The sequence below is a fragment of the Hemitrygon akajei genome, chromosome 5 (genome assembly GCF_048418815.1).
Source record: "Hemitrygon akajei chromosome 5, sHemAka1.3, whole genome shotgun sequence".
Lineage (NCBI taxonomy): Eukaryota > Metazoa > Chordata > Chondrichthyes > Myliobatiformes > Dasyatidae > Hemitrygon > Hemitrygon akajei.
Genome location: NC_133128.1, coordinates 194880632 through 194898420, shown reverse-complemented (window position 1 = coordinate 194898420; position 17789 = coordinate 194880632). Strand labels below are relative to the sequence as shown.

At 41.7% G+C, this 17789-nt stretch overlaps 1 protein-coding gene across 5 annotated transcripts in view; it reads left to right on the top strand.

Moving 5' to 3' along the window:
• Positions 1-17789, top strand: part of nckap5l (NCK-associated protein 5-like) — an 883389-nt gene that overhangs the window by 767866 nt on the left and 97734 nt on the right. For all 5 annotated transcript variants that reach the window (XM_073047595.1, XM_073047596.1, XM_073047597.1 and 2 more), the window contains one exon: positions 9916-10003. In XM_073047595.1, coding sequence (XP_072903696.1) covers positions 9916-10003 — 88 coding nt within the window. The remainder of the gene's footprint in view (positions 1-9915; positions 10004-17789) is intronic.

The window sequence follows — 17789 nt, the reverse complement described above, 5'->3', positions numbered from 1 at the left end:
TTATGTTCTGATATTAGGCTTTCCCATTCATCTCTCTTATCTGCATTTTATGTGTGCCTTATGATTGTCTGGGAACAAACACTGTGACCAGACTCTCTTAATTGAGAGCGTAACATGACATTGTCCTTGTTCACAAAACAACTGAGCAGATATTACTGGAAATGTCTGCTTCCTGGCTACTTCAAAATAGTAGGAAGCAAAGCAACATACAAAGATGTTATTCTAACCTGTAAGTCTAGATAAAAACAAATTAAATAATGTCCATGGACTCCTCTCATCCCATGATGAGACCACCCTCAGGGTGGAGGAGCAACACCTCATGTTCTGTCTGGTACCCCATTCTTGTTACAACACGTCAGTCTATCTTGTACCATGATGAGGCCATCCTTGGGTTCCATCTGGGAAGCCTCCAGCCTAAAGGCATGAATATCATTTTTTTTCCTTCCAGTAAAAATATTCTTCTTCCCCCTTACCTCTTCTTCCATCCATCATTCTGGTCTCTCACCTCTTCTCACCTGCCTATCTCCTTTCTTGGGTCCCCTCACTTCATTGCTTTTTCCTACAGTCCACTCTCCTATCAGCTTCCTTCATCTCCAGCCCTTTATCTTTCCTACCTACCTGGCTTCACCTTTCTCCCTCTAGCTCGTCATCTTCCCCTCCTCACCCCCACCTCTTTATTCTGGCTGCTTCCCCCTTCCTGCTCAGTCCTGAAGAACAGTCTCAGCCTGAAATGTTGACTGTTCATTCATTTCCAAAGATGCTACCTGGCCTGCTGAGTTCCTCCAGCATTTTGTGTATTTTGTTCTGGATTTACAGCATCTGCAGAATCTCTTGTTTTTAAGAAATAATGTCTGTCAATTTAGACTGCCTGCAAAGAACCACATTGTACAGCTTCAGTATGATGGTGCCCCGAGTTTGAGAGAGTAACCTCACTTACTGAGATGCAAATATTGGACTTTCACACATAAACAATATTAACTTAAGCGTACCACCAGGCCTGAGGATTGGTCCTGTGCTAACAGATGGGTATAGTGTGACTTCAGATTGCAATATGACTTTGTGATGTGCACTCTGATAGCTTCATCTGTTATTACTGGAATTACACTACGGTGGATAATCAATATGGACAGGTCTCAGTGGAAACAGCAAAGCCCATGAACTGTGAATCAGTAGCCTTGCATTATGTGATTCATTGATATCTCTATGAAAATCTTGCAAAGGGCATGGGAGATCCTGGAGTGCATTATATATATATATATATCCTTACACAAGAGTTTTGACCATATATCCAAGTGTTCTTATATTTCTTAGAAAATATAGCTATGGGTGGAAAGGTTTCTGTGATGTCATGTATGTATATTTGTATAGAATTTTCTCATGCATATAAAATGTAATTGTCTATTTTCTATATTAAGATTCAATGTAACAGTAAAGCCCATTTGAGCTAACTCATGCTAATTGCGGCCAGCAGATTACCAGAGAACTGGTAGCTCTATCTGCTTTACGTACGTGCACTACGTAAAGCAGTGTGAAAATACAGAACAGAATTCAAATTAAATTTACTATCTAAGTACATATATGTCACTATATACAACCCTGAGATACATTTTCTGCAGGTATACTCAATAAATCTATGATATAATAATAGCCATTATAGAATCAATGAAAGACTGCACCAGCTTGGGGGTTCAACCAGTGTGCCAAAGGCAAAAATAAATAAATAAACAAATAAGCAATAAATAAACAGGTAAGTAATAAATGAGCAATAAATATCAAGAACATGAAGTGAAGAGTCCTTGAAAGTGAATCCATTAGTTGTGAGGACAGTTCAGTGATGGGGCAAGTGAAGTTATTCCCTTTGGTTCAAGAGACTGATGGTTGAAGGTTAACAACTGTTCCTGAACCTGGTGCCGGTGAGTCTTGAGGCTCTTGTGACTTCTTCCTAATGGCAGCAGTGAGAAGAGTGTTTTGGGTGGATGCTATTTTCCTGCAACAACGCTATATGTTGATGGGCTCAAAGGTTGATACCATCACAACTAACCCGTTTCATCCCAGGCTGGTCCCTGTCGTGATTTGCAATAGTTTAATGAATTTTAGCTAATGTTTCATTGTTATTTATTTCCTTATTAAATTTAACAACTGTTGACAAAATATTAAAGAACAGAAGCTCTCAGAAATCCATTAAGGAATATGGCCAGACCCTCATATTCTTCAACCTGGTGTGAACAGCTTTCTGAGCAGCTCCTCGAACTTGCTAGGCTTCAGCCAGGACTGAGCTGTCTCGAGTAGGAGTTTGGTGATTGACTCATTACAAACTTCTGCTTTTAGAATATGAATATCAAAGATGCCTGCAGAATGTCTATAAACAATGTATAGTATTAGTGAACATTAACAAACCCCTAGGACTTCTTTTGATGCCAGCAAAAATCTACATATAATAGCTAAACTGGACTTGAAAGAGTCAAAAATTACAGCTTATACTCTCGCCTTCATAACTGTAATGTTAAGTTGTCTGTGAAAAGAACTGTGAAAATCTGGGAGGAGCAAAGAATGATGGGATATATGATGGTAGATCGCTGTGGGAGGAGTGTTGGACAGGTTGCAAATAAGGAGTACCGGGGCGGGATGTTCGTGGGATGTTCAGACACACCCAGCCCTGAGACACCAGACACCAGACGATCATTTGTTTTTGAAACAATTGGTTTATTGATCATCACAGAATGTCTCTTTGGTGCTTCCTGCTCCTTCCCTCCTCCCTTCCCATTTTCCCAACCATGATTCCCACTCTCTGCTCCCTTCCCACTCTCAGTCCACAATAGAGATCTATAACAGAATTAGGTTTACCATTACTCACATATGTCATGAAATTTGCTTTTTTGCAGCAGAGCAGCAGTACAGTACAATACATAAAATTACTACAAAATTCTTAGGTACCCAAGCTACACATAAAGCAACACACAGAAAATGCTGGTGAAACTCAGCAAGTCAGTCAGCATCTATGGAAATGAATAGATAATCGAGCTTTCAGGCTGAGTCCCTTCTTCGGGACTGATAAACAAGAGGGAAGATGCCAGAATTAAAAGGCGGAGGGAGGGGAAGTCGGCTTAGCTGGAAGGTGACAGGTAAAGCCGGGTGGGAAAGGTCAAGGGTTGGAGAAGAAGAAATGCATATGTGCCTAAGACTTTTACATGGTACTATAGTAGCAAAATTTACTTGAACATTGGTGGATAAAGACTGGGAATATGAACCTATGTCCTCTGATCTGATGTTAAATTGATTCTGTAAATTGATTCTATTACCATACAAACAATTGGACTAGACTGAGTTGTGTTGCAATCGGTTTTATGTTGCAGCTCGAGAGTTTCATTGTGCCGAAATGTGAAAGAATGGCATTATTTCTCTATTTTGATTCAAAATTGACCTTCGAGTAAATCACTGCATTTGTTTCTTATTACTCTCAATTTCTGAATACCTTTGTTCAGTTTGTTGACAGTTGGACTCCTTGACCCTCTTTTAATTTGCCAAATGCAGATACATACTGTAAATTAAAAGCCTCTTAGTGGATGTTTTTCCCCATTCCATGTACTTTGCAATCTTTTGCACTGAATTTGATCCACCATGCATCTGCCCAAATTCTAATGATATGCAGCGAACCCAGCAGCTCGCCCCATTTTCCATTTTAGTCACGTTATCATCGGCACCCTTAGCAGTACCTTTTAAGATTCCCTGCTCTAAATTATTTTTTAATGTGTCAAACAAAGAAAATCTCAAAAACTACCTCAGTTGTCTTTCATCAGTAATATTTTTGCAGGATAATTTAATGCAGCTTTGTACTTCATTCTTCAGCCAGTTATATACTTATTGAAAAATATTACCATTGACAATGTTCGGTTCGGACCTGTCCAGCGATAGCTGTGCATGATCCCATATCCTTGTGCCCTTAAGTGCACATCCGATGCAATGTTCCAGGAGCATGTTTTCAAAATTAAGCTATTATCAACTGGACAGCAGAGCTGTATTAACACATCAAAGTAAGCATACTTAGATACCCATTGTCACTTTTCCATTGCAACATACAGATGACAATATAACTCAAGTTCTAATACCCAACAAGAGAAATCTACAGATGCTGGAAATCCAAGCCACACACACAAAATGCTGGAGAAACTCAGCAGGCCAGGCAGCAGCTATGGGAAAGGGTAAACAACTGACGTTTCAGGCCATGAAAGGTCTTAGTACCGAACATTGATTGTTCACTCTGTTCCATCAATACTGCCTATCCTACTGAGTTCCTCCAACATTATGCATGTGGTGCTTCAAGTTCTAATAGTTGCATAGAATTATCATTTCATGAGCAATCTGAGACTGGGACATTTAACTAAACATCTGCATTCCTACAGGAGGCAACATAAAACTTCCAGAGCCAATGTTTGTTGATGCTTATCGTTCTATACCATCTGATCCTTAATAACCATTGCCATTTCATGGGTGAAGTGGCAGTTCTGGATGAAACCTGAATCAATGAAGAATGTTCAAAAGGGCCTGTCTGCCATCAGCTCCTACAAAGTGAAATTAAGTAACACAGGTGACAACAGGGCTTCACTTTCAGAAGAGCTCAATGCCTTCTAACTTTACTTTGACCATCAAAACACAGAGAAACAGACAGGCAGACATACTTTATTGATCCCGAGGGAAATTGGGTTTCGTTACAGCTGCACCAACCAAGAATAGTGAAGAAATATAGCAACATAAAACCATAAATAATTAAATAATAATGTTAATCATGCCAAGTGGAAATAAGTCCAGGACCAGCCTATTGGCTCAGGGTGTCTGACACTCCGAGGGAGGAGTTGTAAAGTTTGATGGCCACAGGCAGGAATGACTTCCTATGATGCTTAGTGTTGCATCTCAGTGGAATGAGTCTCTGGCTGAACGTACTCCTGTGCCTAACCAGTACATTATGGAGTCAATGGGAGACATTGTCCAAGATGGCATGCAACTTGGACAGCATCCTCTTTTCAGATACCACCGTCAGAGAGTCCAGTTCCACCCCCACAACATCACTGGCCTTACCAATGAGTTTGTTGATTCTGTTGGCGTCCGCTGCCCTCAGCCTGCTGCCCCAGCACACAACAGCAAACATGATAGCACTGGCCACCACAGACTCGTAGAACATCCTCAGCATCGTCCGGCAGATGTTAAAGGACCTCAGTTTCCTCAGGAAGTAGAGACCATCACAAACTCCCACAGCCTCTGATGATCCTGTGATATCAGACTCTGAGGCTGATGTGAAAGCATCCTTCAGGATGGTGAACCCATGGAAAATGGCCAACACAAAAGGGGTACCTGCCTGAGTACTAAGGACCTGTACTGATCAACTGACTGGAGTTTCCACTGAGATCTTTCACCTCTCGCTTTAGCAGTTTGAGGTACCCACCTGCTTCAAGCAGACTACAGTTATACCAGCTCCTAAGAAAAACATGGTAAGCTGCCTCAATGATTATCATCCAGTAGCATTTACATCCACAGAGATAAAGTGTTTTGAAAGGTTGGTGATGAAACATCAACGCCTGCCACAGAAGCAATTTGGATTCACTCCAATTTGCCTACCAACACAACAGGCCACAGCAGATGCCATTTCACTGGCACTTCATTCAGCTCTGGTGCATATGGACACATACTTCAAGATGTTTTTATTTGACTACAGCTCAGTACTTATGCCCTCAAAACAAATCAATAAGTTTCAAGACATTGGCTTCAATACCTCCTTGTGCAATTGGAGCTTGATCTCCTCAGTTTCAGACCCCAGTCACTTCAGATTGTTAACAGCATCTCCACAATCACCATCAGCACAGTTGCAACACAAGGCTGTGTGCTTGGCCCCTGCTTTACTTTCTGTACACTTATGACTGTGAGGTTAAGCACAGCTCCAATGCCATATTCAAGTTTAGTGACGACACTATATTGTAGGAAGAATCAAGGATGGTGATGAATCAGCATATAGGAAGGAAATTGAAAATCTGGCTAAGTGGTGCCACAGAAACAACCTTTTACTCAATGTCAGCAAGACCAAGAAGCTGATTATTGACTTCAGGAGAAGGAAAGCAGAGGTCCATGAACCAGTCCTCATTAGGGAATCAGAGGTGGAGAGGGTCAGAAACTTTACACTCCTTCATGTTATCATTTCAGAGGAAATGTCCTGGGCCGGCACATAAATACGATGATGAAGAAAGCATGGCAGCATTTCTGCTTCCCTGGGAATTTGCAAAGATTTGGCATGACATTTAAAACTTCGACAGACTTCTGTGGATGCGTAGTGGATGGGCTGTGTCATGGCCAGGTATGCAAACATCAATGCCCACGAATGGAAAATCCTACAAAAAGAAGTGGATAGGGCTCAGTCCATCACGGGTAAAGCCCTCCTCACCATTATGCACATCTACGTGGAGCGTTGTTGCAGAGAAGTAGCGTCCATCATCAGGGATCCCCACCACCATGTTCTCTCCTCATTGATGCCATCAGGAAGAAGGTACGGGAGCCTCAGGACTGACATCACCAGGTTCAGGAACAGTTATTACCCTCAACGCTCAGGCACTTGAACAAAAGTGGATAATTAGGGTGGAGTGGTGTTGCAGCAATAACCTGGCACTCAATGTCAGTGAGATGAAAGAGCTGATTGTGGACTTCAGGTAGGACAAAGGAACACATACCAATCCTCATAGAGGAATCAGAAGTGGAGAGAGTGAGCAGCTTCAAGTTCCTTGGTGTCAAGATCTCTGAGGATCTAACCTGGTCCCAACATATCAATGCAGTTATAAAGAAGGCAAGACAGTGATTATACTTCATTAGGAGTTTGAAGAGATTTGGCATGTCAACATATATACTCAAAATCTTCTATAGATGTACTGTGGAGAGCATTCTGACAGGCTGCATCACTGTCTGGTATGGGGGGAGGGGGCACCACTGTACAGGACCAGAAAAAGCTGCAGAAAGTTGTAAATTTAGTTGACTCCATCTTGGGTACTAGCCTACAAAGTACCAAGGACATCATCAAGGAGCAGTGTCTCAGAAAGGCAGCATCCATTATTAAGGACCTCCAGCACCCAGGGCATGCCCTTTTCTCACTTTTACCATCAAGTAGGAGGTACAGAAGCCTGAAGGCATGCACTCGTCAATTCAGGAACAGCTTCTTCCCCTCTCCCATCGAATTCTTAAATGGACATTGAATCCTTGGACACTACCTCACTTTTTAAACATATTTCCATTTTGCACAATTTTTAAGCTATTCAATATACACATAATGTAATTGATTTACTTATCTATAATTTTTTTCCTTCTATATTATGTATTGCATTGAACTGCTGCTGCTAAGTTAACAAATTTCACAACATATGCTGGTGATAATAAACCTGATTCTGATTCTGAATTTCCCAATGACTGATCAGTTCCCACAAACTATGGACTCACTGTCAAGGACTCCTCATTTCATGTTCTTGATATTTATTGCTTGTTTATTTATTTATTAATTATTATCCTTTTGTATTTGCACAGTTTGTAGTCTTTTACCCACTAGTTGTCCAGCCTGTTAGCGTGGTCTTTCATTGATTCTATTATTATTATTGTTGGATTTATAATATTAAATTATTAATATTATAAGAAAATTAATCTCTGGGTTGTATATGGTGACAAATATGTACTTTGATAATAAATTTACTTTCAACTTTGATGCACTGATATTATCTCTTTACAATGGGGATTGCGGAAGTATTTGACAAATTCACAAAGCTATATATATGAAATGTACTTCATAGTCTTCTATAGGTACAGCTGTCTGTGTTTGGTAAATCTGCCTTTTACTCTAAACTGCACCACTAGAAGAACTGTCAGAAGAAAAATTAATTCATTTGAATGCTTCACTTGATTCAAAAATATAAAATGGAATATTGGTATCTGTAGTTAATAGTGTGCTTTTCTCTTAATCTTCCACTGGGCTAAGTGATTATGTTTTGCATTTTTTAAATTTGCTATTATAGATCAGACAGACATACTTTATTGATTCCGAGGGAAATTGGGTTTCGTTACAGTTGCACCAACCAAAAATAGTGTAGAAATATAGCAATATAAAACTATAAATAATTAAATAATAAGTAAATTATACCAAGTGGAAATATTTCCAGGACCAGCCTATTGGCTCAGGGTGTCTGACACTCCAAGGGAGGGGTTGTAAAGTTTGATGGCCACAGGCAGGAATGACTTCCTATGACGCTTAGTGTTGCATCTCAGTGGAATGAGTCTCTGGCTGAATGTACTCCTGTGCCTAACCAGTACATTATGGAGTGGATGGGAGACATTGTCCAAGATGGCATGCAACTTGGACAGCATCCTCTTTTCAGACACCACCATCAGAGAGTCTAGTTCCACCCCCACAACATCACTGGCCTTACAAATGAGTTTGTTGATTCTGTTGGTGTCTGCTACCCTCAGCTTGCTGCCCCAGCACACAACAGCAAACATGATAGCACTGGCCACCACAGACTCGTAGAACATGCTCAGTATCGATCGGCAGATGTTAAAGGACCTCAGTCTCCTCAGGAAGTAGAGACGGCTCTGACCCTTCTTGTAGTGTTCTTTGACCAGTCCAGTTTATTGTCAATTCATATCCCTAGGTATCTGTAATCCTCCACCATGTCCACACTGACCCCTTGGATGGAAACAGGGGTCACAGGTGCCTTCGCCCTCCATAGGTCCACCACCAGCTCCTTAGTCTTTTTCACATTAAGCTGCAGATGATTCTGCTCACACCATGTGACAAAGTTTCCCACCGTAGTCCTGTACTCCGCCTCATCTCCCTTGCTGATGCATCCAACTATGGCAGAGTCTCAGAAAACTTTTGAAGATGGCAAGACTGTGCAGTAGTTGAAGTCCGAGTTGTAGATGGTGAAGAGAAAGGGAGACAGGACAGTCCCCTGTGGAGCCCCAGTGCTGCTGACCACTCTGTCTGACACACAGTGTTGCAAGCGCACGTACTGTGGTCTGCCAGTCAGGTAATCAATAATCCATGACACCAGGGAAGCATCCACCTGCATCACTGTCAGCTTCTCACCCAGCAGAGCAGGGCGGATGGTGTTGAACGCACTGGAGAAGTCAAAAAACATGACCCTCATAGTGCTCGCCGGCTTGTCCAGGTAGGCGTAGATACGGTTCAGCAGGTAGACGATGGCATCCTCAACTCCTAGTCGGGGCTGGTAGTCGAACTGGAGGGGGTCTAAGTGTGGCCTCATCATAGGCCGGAGCTGCTCTAGAACAAGTCTCTCCAGGGTCTTCATGATGTGGGAGGTCAATGCCAATGTCAATGTAGTCATTGGAGCCACTGGGGCGCGGCGTCTTCGATACAGGGACGAGGCAGGACGTCTTCCACAGCACAGGAACCCTCTGGAGACTCAGGCTCAGGTTGAAGACATGGTGAAGTACTCCACATAGCTGGGGGGCACAGGCTTTGAGCACCCTGGGGCTGACACCATCCGGGCCTGCAGCCTTGCTTGGGTGGAGACGTTTCAGCTGTCTTCTCACCTGTTCAGCTGTGAAGCCCACAGCTGATTAAGCTGATAAAAGGCTGATTAAACTTTTTAGTGACATATTTCCTGTTAATTGCCTGAGTCTCAGGTGTATTATTAGTGGGAATCCTCAGAACAGAAATATAATTGATAAGATTAAGAGTGAAGTCGAGCACTAGCTTTTGACTGATACAATTCTGATTGTGTTGAATTATATTATTTAAGAAAAATAAGTTGTTTTGGTATATTTTAAAATTAGTATACTCACCTAAATATTTTACTTAGAGAAGTAGTTTAGTGATCAGTTCATTGATTTTGTTTTTTATTAATGTATGTCTTCTTACCTTTGTAATGTTTGCAGATATTAAGTGGCAAAGTGGAAACAAATACAAACTTGGAAAGCACGAAGGAAGCCATCACCGAGTCAACAAGTCACGATCAAATCATAGGTATGAAAAATGCATCAGCTACATTATGCATCCCTTCTGCTTAAAACTATAAAAAAAGTTACAAAAAATCATAATCCTCAAAATATACTTAGTCAGTTGAGAAACCATTGTAACAGATTATAGAAGGCTGTTTCAGGATATATTCATAGAACATGCTCAATGCTAAAATAATCATCCCTCCAGGGTGTCCTTTAGAATTTCATTTGATTTTTTTATTGCCCATCTTAGTACACTGGGTATGAGTAAGATTACCCTTTCTGAAATCTGATACGTTGAAAGGTATCAAACTGTTCTCTTTTAAATTTTTCGTGCTCTCTGTGCTCCAGGGTCTCATTCCAATTTGACAAAGCTCACAAGTGCCCCTACTCCAAATCATGATTCACCCTCCCAAGGTCTTGCATGTGACCGCAGCTATTCATTGCATTACATATGTATATGGAACCTTCACCTTCATCTTTTTTTTAAATAGCTGCAGGCATATACAGGTTGCTATCTTCCAATAAAAAAAATATGTATGCTACAAAGTAGCTTGACAAAATAATATGCGATGTATATTCTACAAGGGTCACAAAGTCCCATTGTGAAAGCATAAGGAGTTTCTTTTGGCTCTACCAGCAGCAGAAAGTTGACAAGAAACTGTACAGAAAAACAGTTATTAAACTACTTGAAGCAAAAACCTATTATGCTGTAAAAATTGGAGCAGATAGCATTCAATCTGCAGATGTGAATTGTATGCAAAATTGATTTTATACCCATTTTATATACTTGTACCATTTTCAATGGATGTCCCACCTATCATGGCATTAGAACATCACTGGAGATAAATTGTTCGCCAACATCTCAATAGGTTTCAATATCTTTTATAAACTCACCGACTCCAATGGCTACCTAAGCTATACCCCTTCCTACCATCTCCTGTAAAAATGCCATTCCTTCTTCTCAGTTCCCTCGCCTCATTTACCTCCAGGATGAGGCTTTTATTTCTAGGACATCCAAAATGTCCTCCTTCTTCAAAGAATGGGATGTCTCTTCATCCCTCCCCCTCATCTGCTCCATTTCCAGATGTCAACTCGCAGTTTTTTCACTATTATGTATTGCAATGTGCAGCCGCTACAAAAACAACAAATTTCACGACATATGCCAGAGAAATTATACCTGATTCTGATTCTAACTGCATCATAAACTTCCTCTCTTGAAACCTTCGCAGCTCTGAATGCTGGTGAAACTCTAGCTGACACATCTCATATTACATGCCACAACTTCACGCTGGCTTGAGTTCCATTTGTAGCTTGCATGTTTTATCACTGGGATTTGGGCTGACACATTAATTTCCTTGGATCCACTTGGAGAAAATGAACATCCAGCACATCACAAACATTAGGAATTCCAAAGCAACAAAATGTTGGAGAAACTCTGCAGGTCAGGCAGCATCGATGGAAAATAGTAAACAGTTAAGGTTTGGATCGATGTAGGGTATCGGCCCAAAAGGTTGATGCTACACTTTTCCATAGATGATGCCTGGCCTGCTGAGTTCTTCCAGAATTTTGTGCACATTTAGCTCATCCTTGTTCCCTTTTCTCATCTCCTGCTTATAACTGTTCTCGTACCCCTGTGACTTCCTGCTCGCTTGCTTTGTTCTATGGATCCACCAGTAGTCATTCTTTAAAAACCTTTCGTATGACTGCTGTCACCTTTAAAACTTGGCCTGGTCTAGTAAGTGAATACAAGCTGAGAAACCTCGATTAGTGCTAATCCCATCTCTCGCTCTTGCACTGGAACTAGAACCTCGTGTTACTGGTGTGAAACTGAGCGTTCTTCCTGCAGCGTTCATTTGTAATTGTAAACTAGAACCTCGTGTTAGTTCTGTGACACCGAGATACCCTGGTGTTACTGCTGTGATATTGGGTAACCCTCATGTTCCCTCTGTGATACTGAGACACTGGTGTTACTGCTGTGATACTGAGATACCCTGGTGTTACTGCTGTGATACTGAGAGACCCTGGTGTTACTGTTGTGATACTGAGAGACCCTGGTGTTACTGTTGTGATACTGAGAGACCCTGGTGTTACTGCTGTAATACTGAGAGACCCTGGTGTTACTGCTGTGATACTGAGAGACCCTGGTGTTACTGCTGTAATACTGAGTAACCCTGGTGTTACTGCTGTGATACTGAGAAACCCTGGTGTTACTGCTGTAATACTGAGAGACTCTGGTGTTACTGCTGTGATACTGAGAAACCCTGGTGTTACTGCTGTAATACTGAGACACCCTGGTGTTACTGCTGTGATACTGAGTAACCCTGGTGTTACTGCTGTAATACTGAGAGACCCTGGTGTTACTGCTGTGATACTGAGTAACCCTGGTGTTACTGCTGTGATAAAGAGATACCCTGGTGTTACTGCTGTGATACTGAGAAACCCTGGTGTTACTGCTGTAATACTGAGAGACCCTGGTGTTACTGCTGTGATACTGAGAGACCCTGGTGTTACTGTTGTGATACTGAGTAACCCTGGTGTTACTGCTGTGATACTGAGAGACCCTGGTGTTACTGCTGTGATACTGAGAAACCCTGGTGTTACTGCTGTAATACTGAGAGACCCTGGTGTTACTGCTGTGATACTGAGTAACCCTGGTGTTACTGTTGTGATACTGAGAAACCCTGGTGTTACTGCTGTAATACTGAGAAACCCTGGTGTTACTGCTGTGATACTGAGAGACCCTGGTGTTACTGCTGTGATACTGAGAAACCCTGGTGTTACTGCTGTGATACTGAGACACCCTGGTGTTACTGCTGTGATACTGAGAGACTCTGGTGTTACTGCTGTGATACTGAGAAACCCTGGTGTTACTGCTGTGATACTGAGACACCCTGGTGTTACTGCTGTGATACTGAGAAACCCTGGTGTTACTGCTGTAATACTGAGACACCCTGGTGTTACTGCTGTGATACTGAGTAACCCTGGTGTTACTGCTGTGATACTGAGACACCCTGGTGTTACTGCTGTAATACTGAGTAACCCTGGTGTTACTGCTGTGATACTGAGAGACCCTGGTGTTACTGCTGTAATACTGAGAAACCCTGGTGTTACTGTTGTGATACTGAGAGACCCTGGTGTTACTGCTGTGATACTGAGACACCCTGGTGTTACTGCTGTAATACTGAGACACCCTGGTGTTACTGTTGTGATACTGAGAAACCCTGGTGTTACTGCTGTGATAAAGAGATACCCTGGTGTTACTGCTGTAATACTGAGAAACCCTGGTGTTACTGTTGTGATACTGAGAGACCCTGGTGTTACTGCTGTGATACTGAGACACCCTGGTGTTACTGCTGTAATACTGAGACACCCTGGTGTTACTGTTGTGATACTGAGAGACCCTGGTGTTAATCACCAGACAGTACAAAAAAGTGCATAACCCATGCCCTTGAGCAACGTGTCCTGTAAACTGATGCATGGTGCATGGGGGTTATCATCAGGAACAAGCACGTCTCAGCAATCCACAGACGGACATACACACACAGTAATGCACACAATACTGCTAGTCATTACACCGATCAAACACGGGAGGGCGGTATCAATGGTGGATGGATGGGGGAGCAGCCCCCAACCCAGCATGGGCACCTCTGGTGTCCCTTCCGCTGGACTGCTGCCTGAGACTGACTCCATGCTACCCCAAGGCTTCGCTGCTTCCCCGCTGTCTGTCTCATCAATAAACAAGGGAAACAGACTTGTCAATATCCAACAGGGTCTTGAGTGTCCAAGATGATCATTCACTGTTAGACTGCATGCTGCCTTTGCGTGTTGACTCATTTCCTTTCTGTAGCAGGCAGTGACGTGGTCTGCACCATCCAGCTCGTCCTCAATCAGCAGCTCGCTAATGGGGTTGGTCTGCTCTACTTGAAGCTCTTAATGTCCAGCATTGTCTTGTGATCATACAAAATAGACACTTACAAAAGGGAGTAGTACCTCTGGTTGAACCCTGAGAGGCCACTGTTTCCAAACACATCGCCATTTACTGGAAATACCCAGTTTAAGTTGTGAGGTTGATGAATTGCCTCTGACAACCAAATCCAACTGCTGGCTTGGTTACTATGTCCATCTGAACCATTTCTACTGACAGAAGAAGGGGAAAAGGCAGGTTACTGGCACGTAAAGCCAGTCGCTTCAGGCAGATGGGACTCATCAGCTGTGGTTGGCGAATTTGAGAATCTAGGAGAATTTGAGTGAACTCAGCCTTTTCTGCTTGGAGCAACGGAGGATGAGAGGTGACCTAATAGAGGTGTATAAGGTGATGAGAGGTATTGATCATGTGGATAGTCAGAGGCTTTTTCCCAGGGTTGAAATGGTTGCCACAAGAGGACACAGGTTTAAGGTGCTGGGAGCAGGTACAGAGGAGATGTCAGGAGTATGTTTTTTACACAGAGAGTGGTGAGTGCGTGGAATGGGCTGCTGGCAGCAGTGGTGGAAGTGGATACGATAGGGTCTTTTAAGAGACTTTTGGATAGGTACATGGAGCTTAGAAAAAGAGAGTGCTATAGGTAAAGCCTAGGTAGTTCTGAGGTAGGGACATGTTTGGCACAGCTTTGTGGGCCAAAGGGCCTGTATTGTGCTGTAGGTGTTCTATGTTTCTATGACTCCAGGGTAAAAGAGAGTTGAGGATAAATCTCAAACCTCCACTGCCTTGCGGATATACCCACTCAGGGAGAAGGCTTCAGGTGAGGGAAAAATACAGAGCTAAACTCCCTAAGGCAGTCCTACTAGGACACAACATCCATGGTTGATCTGACCAACAGATCACTCACTCACTCAGATTGATGAGACATTGAGCAAAAGAAAATTAGACATCTGTGAGCAAAATATTTATTTTGCAGCATCACCAATAACCTCATGGCCCAGCTTATCTCTGACTTTATTTCCTGGATATGACATAAAGCCTACTTCAGAGAAGTATGGAGCTGTATCTTGCGAGAAGCACAAAGAACACCTAAAAATTCATTGCTGCCTAGCAGGACTATTGTGTGATAAACATTAGAGGTAGCTTGCTAGAGACCAGGGATCCCAACTTGGGGTCCATGGACCCCTTGCTTATTGGTATTGATCCATGGCATGAAAATGTTGGGAACCTCCGCTCTAGACGTAATTGATCTGTCACATACTTAGGCTCCACAGTTCAGTCACCTAATTATTAATCATGTCAAATAATTATACAAATATTAGGAAGAGAAGGTTTCTTTACCATATTTATTCTCAATGATGGTGAAGCTGGATTGTACTGTTTGTAGTCATCTTCATCCAGAAGCAGAAAGAGACGATGTCAAAAACTCTCTGGCATGTGAACTCAATTTCAACGTTTGAGAGATGTTTCGATAGGTACATGGATAGTAGGCCTATGGTCCGAGTGCAGGTCGATGGGAGACTAGATGGGCCAAAGGGCCTGTTTCTGTGCTGTACTTCTCTCTGACTCTATGACTCTGTGGGTCAGACAGAATTCGTGGAAAGGGAAACTGAGTTTTTCCTCAGTTTTCCAGCATCAGCAGTTGTTTTTGGTTTTCACCCAGAGGTACTCACTCTGTGGAAGGCACACCTCAGCTTTTTCTTCAGGGACCTTGTTTTCATAGAAGCTTATCTGATATGCAGTCAGTTTGACTCACTCCACACATTACATGAATAAGAAAAGCCTGAGATCACTGATTTTGGCAAAATCCATGGAACTCAACACCAGGCTATAAAACTAAAGCCATCGGTAGCTAAACTAACCTTGCCTCTAACTAACCAAAGCTGCTGACAACCAGGTTGCTGAAGTACCCTATAAGAACTCTAACATTGATATCTTCTCAGGAAAATACGAAGATTACCCAGGTAGGCCTTGTTCACAATAACCCAATCACTAGCTATTTAAATGCATTGGTAATGCATTTGACACACAGCAATACATGCTCATTAATGCTCAGATTAATCTATTCTTCATAATTTAACCTTCTAGCAGAGCATAGTTCTGGTGAACTTTTTTCTGTGCCCTTCCTAAATCGAACATTGCATCCACAATTTTATCACGTTTCTCCAGATGGGGTCTGTTCAAGACTGGAGCTGAAGCATGACTTACTCACTTTTGTATTTCCAGCTCCCCGGAGATAAAGGCTGACATTCAATTTAGCATTTCAATTACTTTTTGAACTTGTGCACTAGCTTTTAGTGAAAAAGCATATGAACACCTAAATCCATTTATTCTTGAATAACTCTTAAGTGCTCAATAGTCAGGATTTTTGCTGTTCTATTACTTTAAAAAAATCAAAAAAAATCACAGAGTATTATATTATGTTTTTACTTGTGACAGAAAGACTGTTTAAGGTTGGATTTTTGTGCACATGATCAATTGTATCATTTAAAATCACATTTCATGTTTGCCCAAAATTTGACAATTAGGAAACATTACAGTATAATTACAAAATTTGAAGCAGTCATCAAGAGTACTTTGGTGTGATATTTGTTTATTCAGTGGAGAATTAAAAATACTAGGTTTTTAACATTGATTTGTAATCAAGGTACCACAGGATGAATCACAAGATTAATTCTTAGTTTTGATAGGGATTGTTCTATGAAGAGGAATTCAGCAGAGTGGATGTATATATTCTCTTGAGTTTCAAAGAATAGGAGGTGTTTTATTGGACCATACATAATTCTGTATAAACGACAGGATAAATGCAGAGATAATGTCTCTGGTAGTGGAGATTCTGGTGGTCCAGATTCTCCGTCTACAAGATAACAAATTTGTGAATCACATCTCAGAGTGACCCAACCAAGAATCATGTATCAGAGAGAACTAGCTGAGTGACATTGTGCCATGATAATAACCCTTTCTTCAATGCCAGCAAAATAAAAGCGCTGGTCATTAACTTCAGGAAGGAAGTGGTACACATGCTACTGTTTACATCAATGTTGCTGAGGTCAAGTAGGTTGAGAGTATTAGGTCCCTAAGACAGATCATTGCCAATTCTTGTCCAACCACATTAACATCATAGCTAACAACACCTCAACGTCACAGAAATCAGCCTCTCCTACATAGACTCTGTCTACATCTCTTCTGGCCTCAGTATAGCAGCCAGGATCCCACCACATTCTCTCTTCTCATCAGGCTGAAAATACTAAAGACTTAAAGAATGTACCACCTGACTCAGGGACAGCTTTCATGCTTCTGTTCTAAGATTATTCAATAGTTCTTTAGTACGACAAGAAGGCCTTGAGACCTTGGTGTACCTCACTTTGAGCTTGGACCTTACTGTCTACATGTTCTGCACTTTCCCTGTACAGTTATACTTTATTTTGCAGTCTGCTGTAACTTTAACCTCATACTACCTCAACGTAGAGCTGTATGAAATTGATCGATACATATGGTATCCAAGACATGTTTTTCACTGTACCTCAGTTCATATGACAATAATAAACCAACTTAACAATTTAATTCAAGCAAGCATTACTCAGCAGCAGCAATCAAGAACTTAAATGAAAATAAATTTCTTCATTTAGAAGAATATTTTAAATTCTTGCTCCAGGAAGGTGGTGGAAACTTCATTGCCTATGTTGTTAAGGACAAGAATTGATAGAATTTAGGGTGTTCAGGTAATCGAGAGAAATGTGGTTAACACACTAATTAACAGATCTGCTATGTGATTATTTAATGGAAATGTCTCTGCATCTCTATTTTAGATGAACTCCCCTCTATCCTGAGGCTGTGCCCTCTTGTCCTAGAATCCACACCAAGGAAATGTCCTTTTCACACCTACACT